This window comes from Gallinula chloropus (genome assembly GCF_964237585.1).
Source record: "Gallinula chloropus genome assembly, chromosome: Z".
NCBI lineage: Eukaryota > Metazoa > Chordata > Aves > Gruiformes > Rallidae > Gallinula > Gallinula chloropus.
Genome location: NC_140089.1, coordinates 16,101,037 through 16,119,197, shown reverse-complemented (window position 1 = coordinate 16,119,197; position 18,161 = coordinate 16,101,037). Strand labels below are relative to the sequence as shown.

Below are 18,161 nucleotides of genomic sequence, written 5' to 3'. Positions count from 1 at the left end.
GGCCTTCGCAGTGACACAGGAAATAAATACATTTTACAAAGTTAAAATCAGCCAGGTAAATATATGAGAGCATATAGAAGGAAATAAAAAAGGAAAATAAGAAACAAAGCAAAGTATTTGAGAAACAAAATAGAGGATTTGGCATTCTGGAGGAAGAGAGACAGATCAGTGCAGCATATTGGATATGGCAAATGTCTCCTTCAGGGAACAATAAGTGTGTGAGGAATTATGTCTGCTCCAGTTGCACAGCATGGGCATCATCAGCAATAACTTCAAACCAGCTACACGGCACTTGGCTAAGACAAGCAGGAAAAGACAGGAGAGAAAGGTTAATTACCGTTTTTGTAGATCACCGCATCTTCCTCCTTTGCTGCCATTCTGATGAAGGAAATATTCACGTGCTCTCCCTTATTTGCTGTAACAGTTAACGCCACCGGGTGGAATGAGGCTGGAACAGAACAGGATGGAAGCATGGGGTAAATAGCAGCAGTTATTGTCTCTGGTCTCTGGGATGAAAGCTGAGAATGGTTTTCAGCATGACCCTAACTAACTCAGATTTTGACATTTAAATTTCTTCAGAGCACACTGAAGTGTTATCACCAGCAACCTTAATTCTACGTTTTGGCAAAAACAGAGGACTCAACTGTACCCTGGAACAACACACTTCCATTAGAAGCTGGGGTATGAAATGGAAAATGAAAAAAAATAATTAAAAAGGGGTATTTTGGTTGAGTAACTGGAAACACTTCCCAACTAGGAGCTCCAACTGCCTGCAAAACACTTTCCCAAGTTTCTTCATCCCTTGAACATTTTTAAAGCAAAGTGGATAACATACTGGATAATGTATCGTAGGGAACTATCTGTCATTGGCAGACAAATGCCCTGAGTAACTCAGTTCTTTTCTATTTAAACTTTATGATGCAGAACAGTCAAGATAATTTAGGAGACCACAGTCATGCAGGGTCTGGGGGAGATGTGGTAAGATAGAGTAGGCTTGTGCTTGTCTTAGTTCACCATGCTCTCTATAAATACTGAGAGTATTGGCTTGCACTAAGAACAAATGAAAAAAACTTGTAGCCAGTGACACTTTTACCGAAATAGTCTAGTTCAAAAATGTGGTTTAATCAAAACTTCTATGTGAGGAACTGTCTGGGTTGGTCAATTGTCAATTTCCCCGCTGTGAAACTGAAATTCGATTTTGTGCTTAAAAGGAAAAGTACTTTTACACATTTGTTTATAACTCTTGATTTAAGAAAAAGAAGAAAGTATTAAACAGTTATTTTCACAAAATGTTAGCCTTTCTCTTATCATTATCAGTGGGACCCCCCCCCCCCCCGAGAAGATAATTGGGGAAGGGACAGAAAAAGTCTCGAGAAATAGTGTTTGCAGGGTGGAATTTCGATCCCCTGTGCAGTTCTAATGTTCACTCTCCAGGCCTCTGCCACATATTTTCATTCCTTTCTAAATGCCATCCAATTGATTTCAGGGGCACTCTTCCTGTGTGATACAACACACACGCTTGGGAATCTCTTGAGCTTTTGCCATGGTACCTAGGCACTTGTATCTGAACTCACATCTTAGAGAAACAGAAAATTCTGATATAGAATAATGAAATAAGGTCTCATTAAAAACAATAAATCAAAAACTGAGAGCTCTCCAAAGTTAGAAGTTATTTATGAATAAAGAATGGTGAAAATTATGATCTATTTTGGAAAAGAAAATTCAACAGCTTTCCCAAAAATTAATAGTTAGCTACAAATGATCCTCAGTGTTTTAGATGCAGTGTATTTTGGACCAAATTTAGCAAGGCATTACTAAGTATTTTAACAAGATATTAAACTTCTGCATTCCCATTTTCTGTTTCTTGCACATTGTTTAGCTGAACCACAAGACTTTTTCATCAGAGTATTGTTGCAATGGAAAGGAACCCACACTCCCTGGTGGGCTTGGTTCCAACGTATTTTTAGATTGTGACTTGTATTTCATGATTTCACATCTCAAGTGTGCCAATTCCTTATAGAGACATAATAAAGTGAGTTGCAGGGCAAGTGCCACAATGCTCAATGTTTCTAGCATTTCCATTATTGTCCCTTTGTGGGGGAAACTCAAGCATATATGTAGGAAAATACACATGTATTGTGTGGAGAAATTGCATAAGTTATATTTTACTAGATAGAGAACAAGCTATATAGTGTTCTAGTTTAGATACATGTCCTCTATTCAGCATGAGCATTACTCCCCATATATAATTTAAGCAGAATCTGTTCCTTCTTATTGCATGTATGACTATCACACAAATAACCCTAATGCTAAAATATAAAGAGTTCAGGAGATCAGTCTTGTTGCTTTCAGAATGGCACATGTGGACTAAACCAGGAAAATGAACCTGCTAACAGTCCAAGTTAGGCAGCAGAAATATTCAGTGTATCTGCATACCTGATAAGAAGTATCAAGCAGGTGACCGTAACCACGCCAACTGATTAAAGCTTAATGAGTGTTTCAGCAGCTTCTTGCCCTGAAGCACAAAACTGGCTGGATTTTCAGAAGTGCTGCTCCTTCCCATGCCTTTTGTGTCCTCAATGGGAAACTGCACGTTTCAACTCTTGCTCAATCTTTGGTGTTGAAAAACACACCCTGCCTTTAAAAATTATTCAGACAACAACAGTAAAAGGGAAAAAGGCTTGTTCTCCAACTATAGATGCGTTGCCAAACCTCACAGTCCTTCACTGACCTCTTCTTCCTCTTTCTGCACTCTTCAATAGCTCTGAGAACTTCTGTTATGACTCTTTCTCAACCGTCTAGCCTGATTAGATTATTCATGTTCATCAACGAGTTGCTAGCTCAAATTTTCTCAGTGAAAGCTTTTGTACAGAAAATCTGAAAAATGGATTCCAGCCCAGAAATGATTCAAAGAAATCTACCTGCCTCTGGTGTGAATTTTGCATCAGTTCTGGTTAGAACAACTTATATCACACGTGGGAAGTAATCAAAGTCTGATTACTTTAAATTCTCTGCTCCTAGGTCCACAGAGGTAGTTAATATCTTCATCGATGACCTTGATGGGGGAATAGCATCCACCCTCAGCAAGCACACGGATGATGCAAAGCTGGGAGGAGTGGCTGACACGCAGGAACACTGCGCTGCCATCCAGAGAGACCTGGACAGGCTGGAAAGTTGGGCAGGGAGAAACCAGATGAAATTCAACAGCCAAAGGGATCCTGGGGTGCATCAGGAGGAGTATGGCCAGCAGGTTGAAGGAGGTGATCCTCCCCCTCTACTCTGCCCTGGTCAGGCCCCACCTGGAGTATTGTGTTCAGTTCTGGGCTCCCTGGTACAAAAAAGACAGGGATCTCCTGGAGAGAGTCCAGAGAAGGGCTACAAAGATGATTAAGAGCCTGGAGCATCTCCCCTATGAGGAGAGGCTGAGTGAGCTCGGACTGTTCAGCCTAGAGAAAAGAAGACTAAAGGGATCTGATTAATGTTTATCAATATCTTAAGTATGGGATGCAGGGGGAAATGTCCAACCCCTTTTCAGTGGTCTCTGGAGACAGGACAAGGGGCAATGGCTGCAAGTCGGAGCACAGGAAGTTCCTCACCAACATGTGGAAGAACTTTTTCACAGTGAGGGTGACAGAGGAACAGGTTGCCCAGGGAGATGGTGGAATCTCCATCTCTGAAGATATTCAAGACCTGTCTGGATGCCTCTCTGTGCAATATGAGCTGGGGAGCTGCTTTGGCAGGGGGTTTGGACCCGATGACCTCTCGAGGTCCCTTCCAACCCCTGTGATCCTATGGTTCTATGATTCTATGATAGCAGGTACAAAAAACTGATTCAGGAGACACTCTTCCACCCATGGAAGTTGTTCTACATGGCAACCAGAAATATGTCTAGCTCGCTAGCATTCTATGTAGAGTCACAATGACTATTCATGGACTATTATCTGCTCCTCCTCATTGCAGTCTCCTTTGAAACAATGGAGTTGTCAGCCTGCATCTGCAGAGCTTTATTGGTGACTGGTCCAACCCTTCAAGGACCACATTTGGTCAGAGAAAACATAAGCATAAGCAATGATAATTCAACAATGATAATTCCTCCTACTGAAACTGTATAAAGAGAAAGTGTTAAGCCTTCTCACAGACTACATGCAATAGCACAGAATGTTGTCAATACATTGCAGCCTATGAGTTTTGAAAACTTGATTTGCTGCAGAAAAATAATGAAAATTCTTACACTTTTCTGGAGTTTATAATGATCTCTTTCTTATGGAACTTGTTCCAGAAGTCTAATGAGGTCCAGATACAAGAGAAGTTATACACATAAAAAAATGCATTTCAGTGGCCAGTGCACAGAACATTGGATGTCTCACCTTCTCATCCCACCAGCTCCTTGCAGTTCTTACTTTTTCTAGTGTGAAGAGTTTTAAAACTGAAACTAAGTCAAGAGTGAAATCCATACTGGATTTTTGTGAATAACTCTCTTAGATATTGGGAAACTTTGCCAGAGTTTCTTTACAGTGTTGAGCTGGGTTGGGTTTATTTTTTTCATAATTACACAGACTGTACAGATCCATTGTTGCTCTTCTGTAGTTTCACTGAAGCGTAAGCAAGGCAGTAGTTTTCTAGGCTCAGGCTGTTCATTTATTAAAAAAACCAAAAAGGGATAGTGATATTTAACTCTCTACATCTCAAACCTTCCAAGACTTTTAAATGGAATTGTGTTTAGAAATTGGGGTGCTGGGATATGAAAAGCATGATGCTGGGGTTACCATTTGCATTATTTCACGGGGTCAGTGAGGCCAGTATTTACCTTATTTGCTACTTGACTTGGTGTTCCTGGCAGAGCCAGATACAAGCAGAACACCTACAGAAGCCTGACTAACTTCCATGAGGAAATGACTAGCAGCTGGTGTTGACCAGTTGTCTCTGCACTTTAGAAAAAAACCACAGGCTTGAGACAAGTCTATTTTTGTTGACTCCAGCCTTCCTTGCCTGCTCTGAGGCCATGTCTGTGCCCACTTGTTTCAGACAGGGATAACTGCCCACCCGCAAGCAGTGACATGCAAAACTCCTATCTGGCCACCACACAGTACCTCCCAGCGGCATCTTCATGGTGTGTATCCTTGTCACCTCATCCTTGAGCTTCCCTTCACAGTAATATGCCCCAATAGTTTCACTGGCCTGTTCCCTCTTCCACACCACTGTTTTGGCTGTTGCTCTCTTTGAATCTTCATTAACTTCCAGTGGTTCCCGGTGCTGGTTTGTCACATCCTCCTGGTCTCGGTCTATTGTGATAGAGTCACGGGAACGCCACTTGGAAGTGATGCAGATAAGTGATGTCTCGGAGTTGCCCACCAGAGGGAATGAATTAATCAGTATGAGGTCCAGCGCAGCTTCCACTTTACCTAAGGAAAAAAGCAATGAGTGAGAAAAAAATACTGCTGAGTTTGAGTGTGTGGCCAACGAAATCACCAGATAAGCTCTTTCACCCAGCACTTGGGGTTTCTCTGACTGGTGCCTTGCACAACTTTTGTGCAAAATAGGAAGACTGTAAATTCTGCTCCACTGACTTTAGGTTTTATGTCACAAACAGATGGAATCTGTTCTTCTCAGAAGAGGAAATAAGCCTTTCAAACTTGTGGAATTTCTTTTAAGAGCTGTTGCAGAATCCCAGGGAACACTGACTTGCAGCAGCAGACAGATCTTTGGATAGTCAGATATGTGCGCAAGTGCCCCAAGTATGGTTCTGCGCTGTAACAGGGTCAGCAGATCATAAGGCTTTCAGTTTAACAGCATTTCTTTTACGTCCTTGACATGGATTTAATGCATATGAATTGATGCAAAGCAGATATGCCTTTCAATGACAGGAACTGGTAGTACTTTGAATGCTTGGAGTGTTTTTTTTTCAGCTGTTTTAAGAATTCAGATTAATTATTTCATTATCATGCACGTGTTAACTGTTCAAAGCCCTTAACAGACAGTGGAAAGAAGCTCAGCAGAAAGAAACTATCTCAAAAACAAAAAGCAAGTCAGCAGCACTAGTAAAGCCATTTTTTTATGAGGTTAGGTTTAAATCAACCAAAATGTCTCCCTCTGAGCCACAGAACTGCCAGAAATACATGGAAATTGAAGTTCTTTAAAAAGGATAAGCACAAGCCTAATTAAAACAGTCTCTGTCAGAGTGCTACAGTTTCAGTTGTTCAAATGCGCTTAGCAGGAGGGAAATACAGCTCTCCTGTAATCAACAATTTGCAAATAGCAGGCGTTTCCCTTTACTCTTGAAATTCAGGGTAAGGAGAAGGGAAACAGTAACATTTTTTCCAGCTGAAACAGGAAGAATAATTGATTTCTTTTATTCATCACATCTATTTTCCTGCTTTGGATACAAGCATATTTTGTATTTACACAGAGAGGCCCAATATTTACTGCCACTCAGCTTCCAAATGTTTCTCTGACTGGAAGGAAGGGGTACAGTCTTAGATAAGTGAGGCCAAAAGGTCTCGGTGCTGATTGCCGTCCTTGCATGTGTCTCTGCAGCGTGCTGGGCCAAGGGAGGAGGTCCTCCCCTCCATTCAGTGCCAGCAGCCACTCTGGGGACCCGAGTATCTTGACAGTGTGCTGATGCTCACCACACCCAGCCCACCCGCCACAGCTACCACCCTGTAATGTGCCAGCCCAGATAACCTGGGGTTACACAATGGAGAAATGAAACCTTCTGGAAAGGATGCGACGGCTGTTAAAGCAAATATTGCATAAAGGTGCGGGTCAGGGGAGTCGGTTCATCCTGCTGCATGTTGCAAAAGCAAATCAAAGTTAAAGAAGTGATAGAAATGAGGCCAGTGTTCATTTTGTGGGGAATTTATCTCAGCTTTTTTACTTCTATACAAGGAGTGGTTGTTCTCTTACTGTGAACCTGATGCACCAGCCAAAGGCAGGTGTAATTCAAGAGTCAAAAAACATTGAAAGCAAAACGCTTCATTTGTATCACCAAGATCACATGCCACATAGACATAATCTTAAAATCATAAATTACAGGATCCTGATTTCTTCAAACTTATGTGAAACTCAGAGCAAAATCAGGATCCAAGCTCCATGACTTGACTGATCATTGGTGTTAAGGTCAGGCAAGCTGCTTCATAACAGAACTGAAATATTTTGATGTTTCTGCCTAGCATCCACAGGGCATAGCGCCTTTCCTGTACAGGGGTCTTGGCCCAAGTTGCTGGGGTCCTTCAGAGGATGGATGGATGCTTGTCCAGGGCTCTGGTTCCATTTCTCTAGCTTTCCTCTTGTTTCTCTGACACAGATTGAAAAGGTGAAAATAACATCATTTCCACCCTGCACCCATGCCCAGTCCCATCTCAAAATGTTTATGTGCTGAGAAAAAGCAGCAGAAGTCTGAGTTCTGAGGACTCAGTTTCATGTTGCCTTGATCCATATGCAAGACACAGCAAAACGGTATCAGACTCGGGGCATTTGCAGCATCCTGCATACTTTTCTGTTTCATTGCAGTACCACAAATTGTGTAATCAAGGTATCAAACAGCTGCAGCTCAGGGGTATTATTTATTTACACTCACAATTATTCCATACTAATCAAAATCTAGCCAGTGGTGTATGGATAGTGTTCTGACTGATTGTCTAAATTTAGGGGTTTTTTTGTCAGATGCTGCAGTGAGGCAGACAGAGCAGAGGAGGAGATTCATGTCCTTATGGAGGAATGCTAGAAGGCCTTTCTGTGTCTAAAAGGGAGTAATATCTATGTATAAGTATGGAATCATATGTCAGGCATGATTTGGCAGCTAACATTTCACAACTGGAATATCTTGCAAGCAGAAAATAAAATATATCCAAGTGAAAGTTTTGTGCTAAGTAAATCTATGTTTTATATGTATTTCAGAAAAAGCAAACGAACAAACAAAAAAAGCACCCTAGCAGCACAATGACTTTAAGGCAACTCACTTGTTCAACTCAGAATCTAGCAGGACTGGCATTTTAAAATCAGACTAAGCTCTCCAAGGTGATAGGGCAGCTTTCTTGACTCCACTGGGAACTGCTGCCCTTGGATTGGGGTGGTGTGAGGGGATGGGGAACAAAGAGGGGTGTAAAATTCACGTATTCTTTATATGTAGGGAATGCTACAGCGTTTCTTTCTGGTAATGAAACTTAAACTAACCCAGCTGCCCTTGCTAAAAAGGAATTCACCAAAGTCTGGCGAAACTTAGGCAAATTCTGCCCTAAATGTTAATGAGGGCTTTGAGTATATAAGGACCAACTAAGAACAACAGGATTTAGCTCTCTGAAAAAAGCAGGACAGATTCAGACAGGAAACAGCCTGACAATCCTCTGTGCTTCCTTGAAAAAATCCTCTGACTCCTGCCCTGGTCCTTGAAGAACTGACCTTACCAGGAAGGCACTTTGCTGCGTGTGCAAATTGATTTTAAGAAGAGAGTGCACTTGCTGAAGCCTAACGCTGGAAATGGGAGGCACCACGCAGAGAGGATTCACTGCCCAGCACTTCTGACACGCACGCATCGCGGTGCAGCGCTTCGAGCTCCTCCAGCACGAAGAAAATGGCATCCACTACAGCAGTAAGTTTAAATAAGAGCAGAGAGAGCAATCAAAACAGAAAGCAACCCAGAGAGCAACATGCATACAGGGAGATCTTTAGTTCCACTTCTACCTACAGGATTGTGCTCTCTCTTGCTAGGTGATACCTGGCTGGATCTTTCACAGCTCCTCTAGTAGATTCTTGCCTGGGACAGTTGTGCAGAGTAAGTGTGTGTCACCTATTTCTGCAGTCCCTGCGTGTTCCCATTCCCTACCAAGCTGCCATTCACACTGGCACAGAGCCATCATGTTTTCTGTGCTATGTTGCACCAGTAAAATTCAGCCAGGACCAGCTGGAAGAAACAGCTCTCAGAAATTCCCTGGAACACATCCCTGGCACGGGTCAGATCAAAGAGCAAGAAAGTGATTGATAAAGTTTAAAGCATCACTTCTCTGAGTTGGAATTGGTGCAGGACACAACTTGAGGAATAAACCAATGTGTCAGTCTTGAGCTGAGATACTTTAATGCCATAGATGATCACATACAGCAAGTTTGTGGTTTCATTTAAGCAAGTCCCTGCGCAAATACTTCCAGATTTACACTGTTAATTGTTTTCTGGTGCCCAGGAAAACAAAGAAATATTCAATACAATTTCTACTGAATGTGAGGCCTTCACAAAGTTGCTGTTAACTTGCTAAATAGCCTGCAACTCACCATTTCTCACTGAGTCATGTTTTGTAGTCTTAAGTTCAGCTGTACTCCTCTTGATTACTTTTTTCTTTAGGAAATCACAAACAAGATTAAATGAATTTAACTAGTCTATTTAGAAATATAAATGGCAATCATGTAAAGAGTTTTGCTGAGAAAGTATAGCATTTGATTAATTCTTAATGGTACTGAATAAATTACACTTTTTAAAAAAAATTAACTGATTAGCCAGGTAATCAGGATGGAAATAATGCAAGTGAAATATGAATAAGTTAAGAAAAGAGAGCTCCAACCCCACTGTCTTCTGTCCCATTTAAAAAAATATATAATTAAAAAAATAGAGTACTCCTTACTTAATGTTAAACCTAGTCAGAACCTAGCCCAAAACATCAGCTGTTTGGGGACAGTGAGGCATATACCACACCAGAATTTGGCAATCTTTATTTCCTCTTTCTCTGTGCACTGAACGTTTCTCCTATCAATCTTGGGGTTTTTTTGTCTATTCTCTAAAAAAATAAATTGGAAGGAGTGGGGGGCTTGGGGGTGTTGTGTTGAAATCACATAATCATTTTGTGGGCTCAGTAGTCTCTTGGTGTCCTGGAAATTTAATCTGGGATGCCAAGATAGCAGCAGCTCAGGTAATTTCTCCCAGTGAGTCAAATTTTCCTCTAACAGCTCAGTCTTCCACAGGAAAAGAAGGCTGAAGTCATTATTACCCAAACAGATTAAGATTCTTTGCCACACAACAGCATCAGTAGGGCAAAAAAAAGGGGGGGGAACAGAAATGCTGTGGAAAAATAGGTCATAAATGAGCAATAAGGCAGGTCTTCCAGCAAAATGGTTCTTGTTGTCCGTGGACAGGATCTTTCTGCTTCTATCTTACATGATGCTACTGTGCAGCTGTAGGGTGGCTCAGAGCTCAGAGAACACTGAGACTTCTTGCCCTTAGAAGTAGGGCATTACTTGTGGAGGGTAACATCACTTTGTACTTAGTAGTAGTGCAAAGACCAGGGCACAACTGTGGAATATAAAACAGTGTGTCAAAGCTTCCAGGGCTAATGGCTTCTTACTGGCCTTTGAAGGAGCTGAAGGAAATGCAACTGCCTTATTGTAAAATAGAGTGTAATTGTATTAATTTCCATTGATTCACAAATCGTCAAAGCAGTCATTTAAGATGATAAAGCTAGAGTACAGCTTTGTTGAGGGTTTCCCAGTAAATGTCTATGTGGGTAAGTAACCAAAATGTAGAAGTGCTTTCCCATAACTTCTTATTCCTGGTTGACCATGGAAATAGAAAGTGAAGTGGAAAATAATGTATCAATCAGCAGATATGGCTCATTGAACAGCCAGAGGACAATGTGCTAGGTAGGGATGATAAAGATAAAAGGAACATGGGAAAGCACAAGTAGGACAGGCTTGAAGCTCAGGTATATCTGGCTGGATTTGCAACTAGCCAAATGCAGGTAATAACATCAAGAAAGCACTTGTAAGGAAGAATAAATATGCCCATAACAACAGTGGTTAAATTCCATTATGAAGTTACAATATATACTGCATATGTATATTGTATGTTGTTTGTGCACATGTGCCAAGCTGATGCAATATAGTGCAGGTAATAATTACTCTTCGTAGGGTATATCAGCATATGCAACATGCATCACCTTAACTCTCTGGAACAGTCTGTGAGCACTGGCTGCTGGAAAGACATACTCTGGTATGTATTTGCCTGCCTAGTAGTGAACCCTCACTTTGCCATTTGCTGATTTTTCTGAGTAGGAGATGTTTCTGATGCTAAACACACTTTGTGACTAACTGGGCTAAGGTCCCTGACCAGTGGCTGGGCTGGGATGAATAGCCAGAAAATCATCAGCACCATGAGATGTGCTGATGGAACCACATTGACAAGAGGCACTTGTTGCACTCCAAAGGGGAAATTATGCAAACAGCTTCATTAGACAGTCCAATGCAATGCAAATGAATAAATAAATACAAAGCAAGAAAAACACTGACCTTAAAGCAAAAAGTTTACATATATTAACCCTGAATAAAGAAGCATCATTTGTGAACAAGTGGAACTTTTCAGAGGTCAGTATTGGGGCCAGCACTGCTTAACATCTTTGCCAATAGCACAGGCAGTGGGATTGAGTTTGCCAGCACCACCAATCTGTGTAGTGCAGTGAACACGGCGGATGGAAGAGTTGCCATCCAGAGGGACCTTGACAGGCTTTTGTGGTGGGCCTGTGTGAACTATTTGAAGTTTAACATGAAGGCAAGTTCCTGCACATGGGTTGGGGCAATCCCAAGAACAACTACTGGCTGGATGGAGAATGGGTTGAGAGCAGCCCTGTGGAGAAGGACTTGGGGGCTGTTGATTGATAAGATGCTCAGTGAGACTCAGTAATGCATGCTTGCAGCCCAGAGAGCCAACTGTATCCTTGACTGCATCAAAAGAAGTGTGACCTCTCTGCTCTGCTCTTGTAAGATCCCACCTTGAGTACCCCATCCAGCTGTGGTCTTCCCAGTACAAGAAAGACACGGACCTGTTGAAGCAAGTCCAAAAGAGGCCACAAAGAGGATCAAAGAACAGGAACACATGTTCTGTGAAGACAGCCTGAGAGTTGGGCTTGTTCAGCCTGGAGAAGAGAAGGCTGCAGGGAGACTTTATTGCAGCAGTCTTCCAGCACCTGTGGTGGGCCTACAGCAAAGCTGGAGAGGGACTCTTTGTCAGGATGTAGTGATGGATAAGAGGCAATGGTTTTAAACTAAAAGAGGGTAGATTTAGGTTAGATGTTAGGAAGAAATTCTTTACTCTGAGGGTGGTGAGGCATTGTAGAGGATGTCCATAGATGCTGTGGTTGTCCCCTCCCTGGCAGTGTTCAAGGTCAGGTTAGATGAGGCTTTGGGCAACCTGGGTTAGTGGATGGTGTCCCTGCCCATGGCAGGGGGATTGGAACTTGATGATTTTGATATCCCTTCCAACCCAAACCATTCCATTATTCCATGGTTCTATGAACCTGTCTTCCAACTTAGTAAATACCTAATATCTTCACACCTTAAAAGTGCTTGCATTACCAAGTGATGTATTACAAAATTAATTTTGATGATTTCTTTTACTTCTTTATGGTATGATCCTATTTTGACATTATTAGTGCATATTCTTAGTTTGGTTGTTAGTTGGAGAACAATTGTCCATTCTATACCCTATAAACAATTGACATTTAAAGCTTCTTACTGAAAGTCTCCAGTTTGGACATGAGCTAGTTCTTTGCTATGCGTTTCCACTGAAAGCACAGTAGAAGAGCATCCTAAGTATGATCTTGCCACTCAAACAGGGTAGATAGTATCTTCAGAGGACAGTTCTTCATTGCAAATTCTCTAGGAGATAATCTCTCCTGTTCCCCATAGACCTTGTGTCACACTGGGAGCTGACCATGGAATTATACATCTATCTCACAGAACTGGTAGGTGCATCCATTTTTAGTTCATTTCTTCTATGTCTACCCTCCACAACATGATGACTCTTGGTTGGAACAGGGGCTTTGTGTGTTGAGACCTGGGCCACTCAGGCTTAAGTCTATAAGACCGACACAGAGCAGGTTTCCCACCGCAGTAATTCTCACTGTGGGCACATGATTCACCAGTTCTGTTATTTCACCTGCCTGAAAGCCACAGCTAGTTTCCTGACTTCTATGGTCCCTCCTGTTCAACTAAAGCCTTCCAAGATAAATTTCTTGTGGGCATCAGACTACTTATGCAAAATGTTACAACTTTGTTTTTTTCACTGAATTGAAATCTCAGCAAAAACATAATCCATCTAACCAGCGTAATTATGACTAAATACATAATCTAATATATGTGCGTGTGCATGCGTGTAATTATATATATATATATAATTGGTATCTAAACCAACAACATATTTTACCCCTTGTGAATGCAGTGTGATTTCATTTCACCCTTTTAGATTTTATTCCTCTGGGTCTGATGCAATGCCTTTCACTCCTGACTATTCCCAGCTGCTGAAATGGCCTTTGGGAATATAGGCATCCCAAGAGCTGCTTTACCTCTCACTAGGTCTGAACCAGTGACACGCCAAAACCAAAATCTGAAATAACAACAGAACTGGAGAGAATCAGCCACTTTTGCAATCCCTCTTTGGGTCAGTGTGCAGAGCTGCCTGCACAGGCTGAAGCTGTTGCCTTGGACTTTCAGCTGCAAAGTCAAGGAGCAATGGATTAGATCACAGATGGAACCTTTTTCTTTGCAATCATATAGTCAGCAATGTAACTAAGCCAGAACAGTTCTCTGTCTCCCATGAAACAGACCCATCCGTTTTGTAGTCATGAGCATCCTGACAGAACTGGGCAGAAATATGAACAGTCAGTTGGTCAGAGATTCAAGCAGCGATGCTGGTGGTAGGCCCATAATTTCTGGGTTAGATGAAGGCTACATCTCAAGGAAAGTCTAAATTCCATGTAAAATTCAAACCCATGAATAAGTGGGGTGCTGATCCCTCAGGGTGAATAACCTATGCATGGCAGGCAGATGACTTGCTGGGTTTCACAAATCAAGCACACTTCAGGAACAAGGAATGAAATCCCTTTTTAAATGTCTCTTGATGTTCACATAAGTAGTTTGAACACTTAGGCATCCGAAAGGTTGTGTGTCAGCCTAATGTGTAGTCAGCATAGTTTTTAAATACCTGAGACTAAAAGCGCAGGCACGGTTTGTCCCCACTGCTCTGACTGTGGAAGGCTCGAAACCCCAGGACTGCGGCTGTGGGACAGAGTGTTTGAAGTTCAGGTGCCATTTTGGTCTGACAACAGCATCCTTGAAGGTACCCACAGAGGGTTTTCTTTAATTACAGGAAGAGTGACACTCATGTTCACTGTCACATGCACATATTAACCAGAGTTTAATACGTGTTTTCTTTAGGTTGAGTTGAGCATCACAACGGAAAAACAAATATTGAAACAGAATTATTATAACCTTTTAGTCTAAATAAATACCGTAATTTATTGTAATTTTGAAGAGCCCATGCCACTGTAATGGTGCTTTTGTGTCTGGTGAAAAGCTGCTTAAGTTTCTAAATATGTAAATAAGTCAGATAATAATGAATACTTATATGATTTATGTTTATTTATATTTTTTTATAACACCTTCTGATTCCCCAAAAGAGGCAGCTGTCGACAAGTATGGTGGAGACCTACCACTGGATCCCACAGTTTCCCTTTCTTTAAAAGCTAAAATAACCTTCTGAATTTTTTCCTATATATGGGCCCAACAGTTAAATCATAAAAATAAGTAAATAAATAAATAAATCCAGTGTTTTTATAAACCCACTGGCTTTAAGATTGCTGGTAGAGCAAATGTATGGCACAGAAAATTTTGTCTGTTGGAGAAAAGAGATATTTGACAATCTATTTGTTTCCTACCAGATACGGTCACAGAAATGTGCTTGAACTTGACCCTAATTGTTGTTGGTTTCCACAAATCTCTTACTGGCAGTGGCCATCTTGCTAAAATAAATCCCACACATGAACGTTTCTGAGAGTTAGCCTGCAGTGACAACCTTGAAGCAAATTTCTGGACCACCTGAGGAGGCTGTTAAGAGGCAAAAGGAAAGTTCTGACACTCATTCCTAGCTTTGCCCTCAGGGTTCCCAGGGAATAGGTTAGTCTGTGGCTCCTCTTGGCTCAGGAAATAGCAGATCGTAGCTAAGCCACCACCTTGGGATTTGAATCTTTACTTCAGGATGAAAGCCAGGATCATTTTGCTTGTACAAAATGTTAACTGCAGCAGAATCAGACAAACAAAAAAGCACATAGTGGTGATGCCCAATCTAGTTTTAAGAACCCCAGCAGGACTCCACTCAACCCCTCATAAGTTTAATCCAACATTTGCCATGGCAAGTGATAGGACACGCAGTGCAAAAGTGAGCATCTCTGCATGTTTTTAACATTACCTTCCACAGAGCATCATTAGCTCTTGCTCCCAGCAAACTGCTGCTTTTAGAAAACAGCAGACAAAGAAAAAAACATTAAACCAAAAGCTGTTTCTCATCATGGGAGCCAAGCTGACAGTCTTCACCTTGGAAAAGGGTGGGGTGGATTTTGTGCCTATGCAGCAACACACCCAGAGAAGCCCGGGATCATCAGGGACAAGGTTAAGCCGGTTCACTCTCTGCGCTGAGTGTAAAGCCTCCCCTGCTCGGGGAATGTCAGTCCTGCTTTCCTGAACTCCGCCTGCAGTATCTAGAGGAAAGCGAGCTCGCATTGTCTTCCACCACTCACCCCAGGAAACATGATATCATTCTCAAACAAAAGCGGGAAAGCTGACAGATCTATTGAGATGGGTGTGACTGCAGCACACACCTCGCCCCTCAGCCCCCGTGGAAAAGGCAGTGACTGGCATCTCTTCAGGACTGAGTTCTCTGCCCTGTCCCAGTTTTGTAGCTCACCTCCACATCCGACTTCTGTTCCTCCCATACCTGCGAGTTAATGAGCGCTGCGGGCTTTCTGCACCAGTTGGGTGCACCTTGCCATGTACAGAAACGGAAGAGACAAGGGGAAACTTGGGGCAGCTCTTCTTCTACCTCTATAATGCTTACAGCTCCTTAAAGTGGAGGCAGGAAGTGATCTGAGGGCTACATGAGATGAATCAAAGTGCAGATAAACAATCAAGAAACTTCAGCCACAAAAGAGGAATTGGTAGAAAATATGCAGCCTGTTACAGCAATGGCTCCATATGTCCAAACATGCTTTCAACAGGTTTTAAACAAGTTTTGGTTTTTTTGCTTGTATCAATCTTTGGCCTTTTATAAATGCCAAAAGTAACATATCAAACAGTTAATTTGTAATTTTACCTAGCTATTAACACGCTACTAGTCAAGATCTGGAAATCGTTAAGTAAGTTACATGGCAATGTGGACTTCTGACTACTTTTGCCACTCTCCAGTTTTCTTTGGAGCACACCCTGCAGTTTTGCAGTAAATTGCCTTTTTACTGTGAGATAGACTGGAACAGCCCAGGCAGATGTCAATTAAACGGTTAGGAGTGAAGTCAGAGTCTGAGGTTATTGTGTGAGTTGTATTTCTCTGTTACAGTTTTTGTTTGCCTGTGTTACCCAGAAGAAAATGTCCAGAAAATCAAAATATGGCTGAGGAAAAGCAATACTCAAATGCTGAGCATCTAAGAATCTTGTGGGAAGAGCATATGCTTCCTTAGGGCTCTGCTTCGGCAAAGCATCTATAATATTAATTCTCGAAATGCTGTAAACTAAATTTGTATTAGAACATTCCTACTGTATATCTTTCTGCAGATGCTTCTTCTGAACTTGCTGAACTAGTGACATCTGCAGATAATATTGAATCATTATTTAGCTGTATTCTAAGTGTTAGTAATTGAGCTTGTATAATGTGAATTTTTCTGCCTTTTTAGTCCACTGACACTCATCCAGACTCCAGTTGTAGAATCTTATTGAAAAACTTGTCTAAAATCCGATACTGGAATAATGTCAACATCTCGCACTGCACAGCCAGTTCCTAAAGTCAGTCACAGAAAATGTCAATATCTAATCCCTATTTAGAGCAGATATTCTTGGGGAAAGACATTAATGGCTTTCAAGTAATGAGCTGTGTGAAAAAGTTAATCCTGTTAGAAACCTTGTTGCAATGCGTGCATATGTCAACATATGACTTTTTGACAATTAAAATGAGGTCGCAGTCGGTTCTACTTGTAGTTAAATCCTCCCCAGTAGCCTGTCCACGGTCCTGCCCCCACTTGCTGTAAGAGTGCTGCACAGAGTTGTGTGGTTTCACTGAAAAAAACACAGGCACTTAAATCTGTACAGAGAAGTGCTGGCGTGAGGAGCAGGGAGCCACGAGTCCTGTCTGAACATTGCATGAGAAGCAAGAAAGGAATGACATGTTGACTACAAATACTAAAGGGAAGGCTTACCTGAAATCATCAGGCTGAATCCATAGAGAACCAGATGTGCTAAAGGGTCCATGCTTTCCAAAATATATCCATCCAGTTCTTACAGTCGCTCATGGAGAATCCTTTTCTCGCGGTAGACGTTTACCGGGTACTCCTCTCCTGCATGGTACGCTGTTTACAACTCGCAGGCAAGAAATTACAGCGCCGGAGCAGGCTGGAACAGTCTCATTGCTGTCTGAGTACAGGGAGTTTAAGTTCCTTTTTCCTGTTTCCTTTGTAGATTAGGATGGGAAAGGCAGGATCTTAAAGGCATTTTCGTATCAGCAGGATTGCAGGGCAGAGCAAATCCCGTCCATCCAGCAATACATCAAAAGGGTTATCTGGAGCTGCTGGAGGAGAGGGGGACTGCTGTTGGGCACAGTCAGCAGGACAGGAACAACCCCTTCCAGTAGGCGGGAGAGTGCAACAAAAGCGTCCTCCACCGAGGTACGGTGGGTGGAAAGTGTCACGCACCCACCCCTCACCACCACCGCTCCCTGAGCGCAGAACTGCTAAATTCTCAGGGTACTATCATCTTTTCCTTTATTTATTTAACCCATGTGTAAGCTGCTGGCTGCAATGCCCCTCAGAGCACAGTAATAAATATATGAAGTAAAGCGTTAACAAAACAACCGGCTGAATCCAGCACAGAGTGAAGCCAGCTGCAACCCAGCAAAACTGCTCCACCAGTTCATGTGCGTAACTGGAAACAATTTTTCTCTGTGTTCGACAATTGGAAGCAGACTGAAGACTTGTTGCAGTCATAAATCACACCCAGAGTTATTATGACTTCAGTGAAATCAAAATGCCACATCACTCGGGGGGGTCTCAAAACTCAGAAGCATGAGGGGAAATACAAAGAAAACCACAACAACTTAATGAAGTAAAGGGAAAGGCAGCACTCACATATAACCAGAATTGCAAATAAAGGGC

At 42.0% G+C, this 18,161-nt stretch overlaps 1 protein-coding gene across 1 annotated transcript in view; it reads right to left on the bottom strand.

Annotated features, from left to right (window-relative positions):
• The window catches only part of TEK (TEK receptor tyrosine kinase), a gene marked incomplete at both ends in the record, with an annotated part of 41,755 nt that extends 24,493 nt beyond the window's left edge, over nt 1–17,262 (bottom strand). The window contains 3 exons of the mRNA XM_084278584.1: nt 338–448; nt 5,091–5,402; nt 17,211–17,262. Coding sequence (XP_084134710.1) covers nt 338–448; nt 5,091–5,402; nt 17,211–17,262 — 475 coding nt within the window. The remainder of the gene's footprint in view (nt 1–337; nt 449–5,090; nt 5,403–17,210) is intronic.
• Between the last annotated feature and the right edge of the window lie 899 nt (nt 17,263–18,161).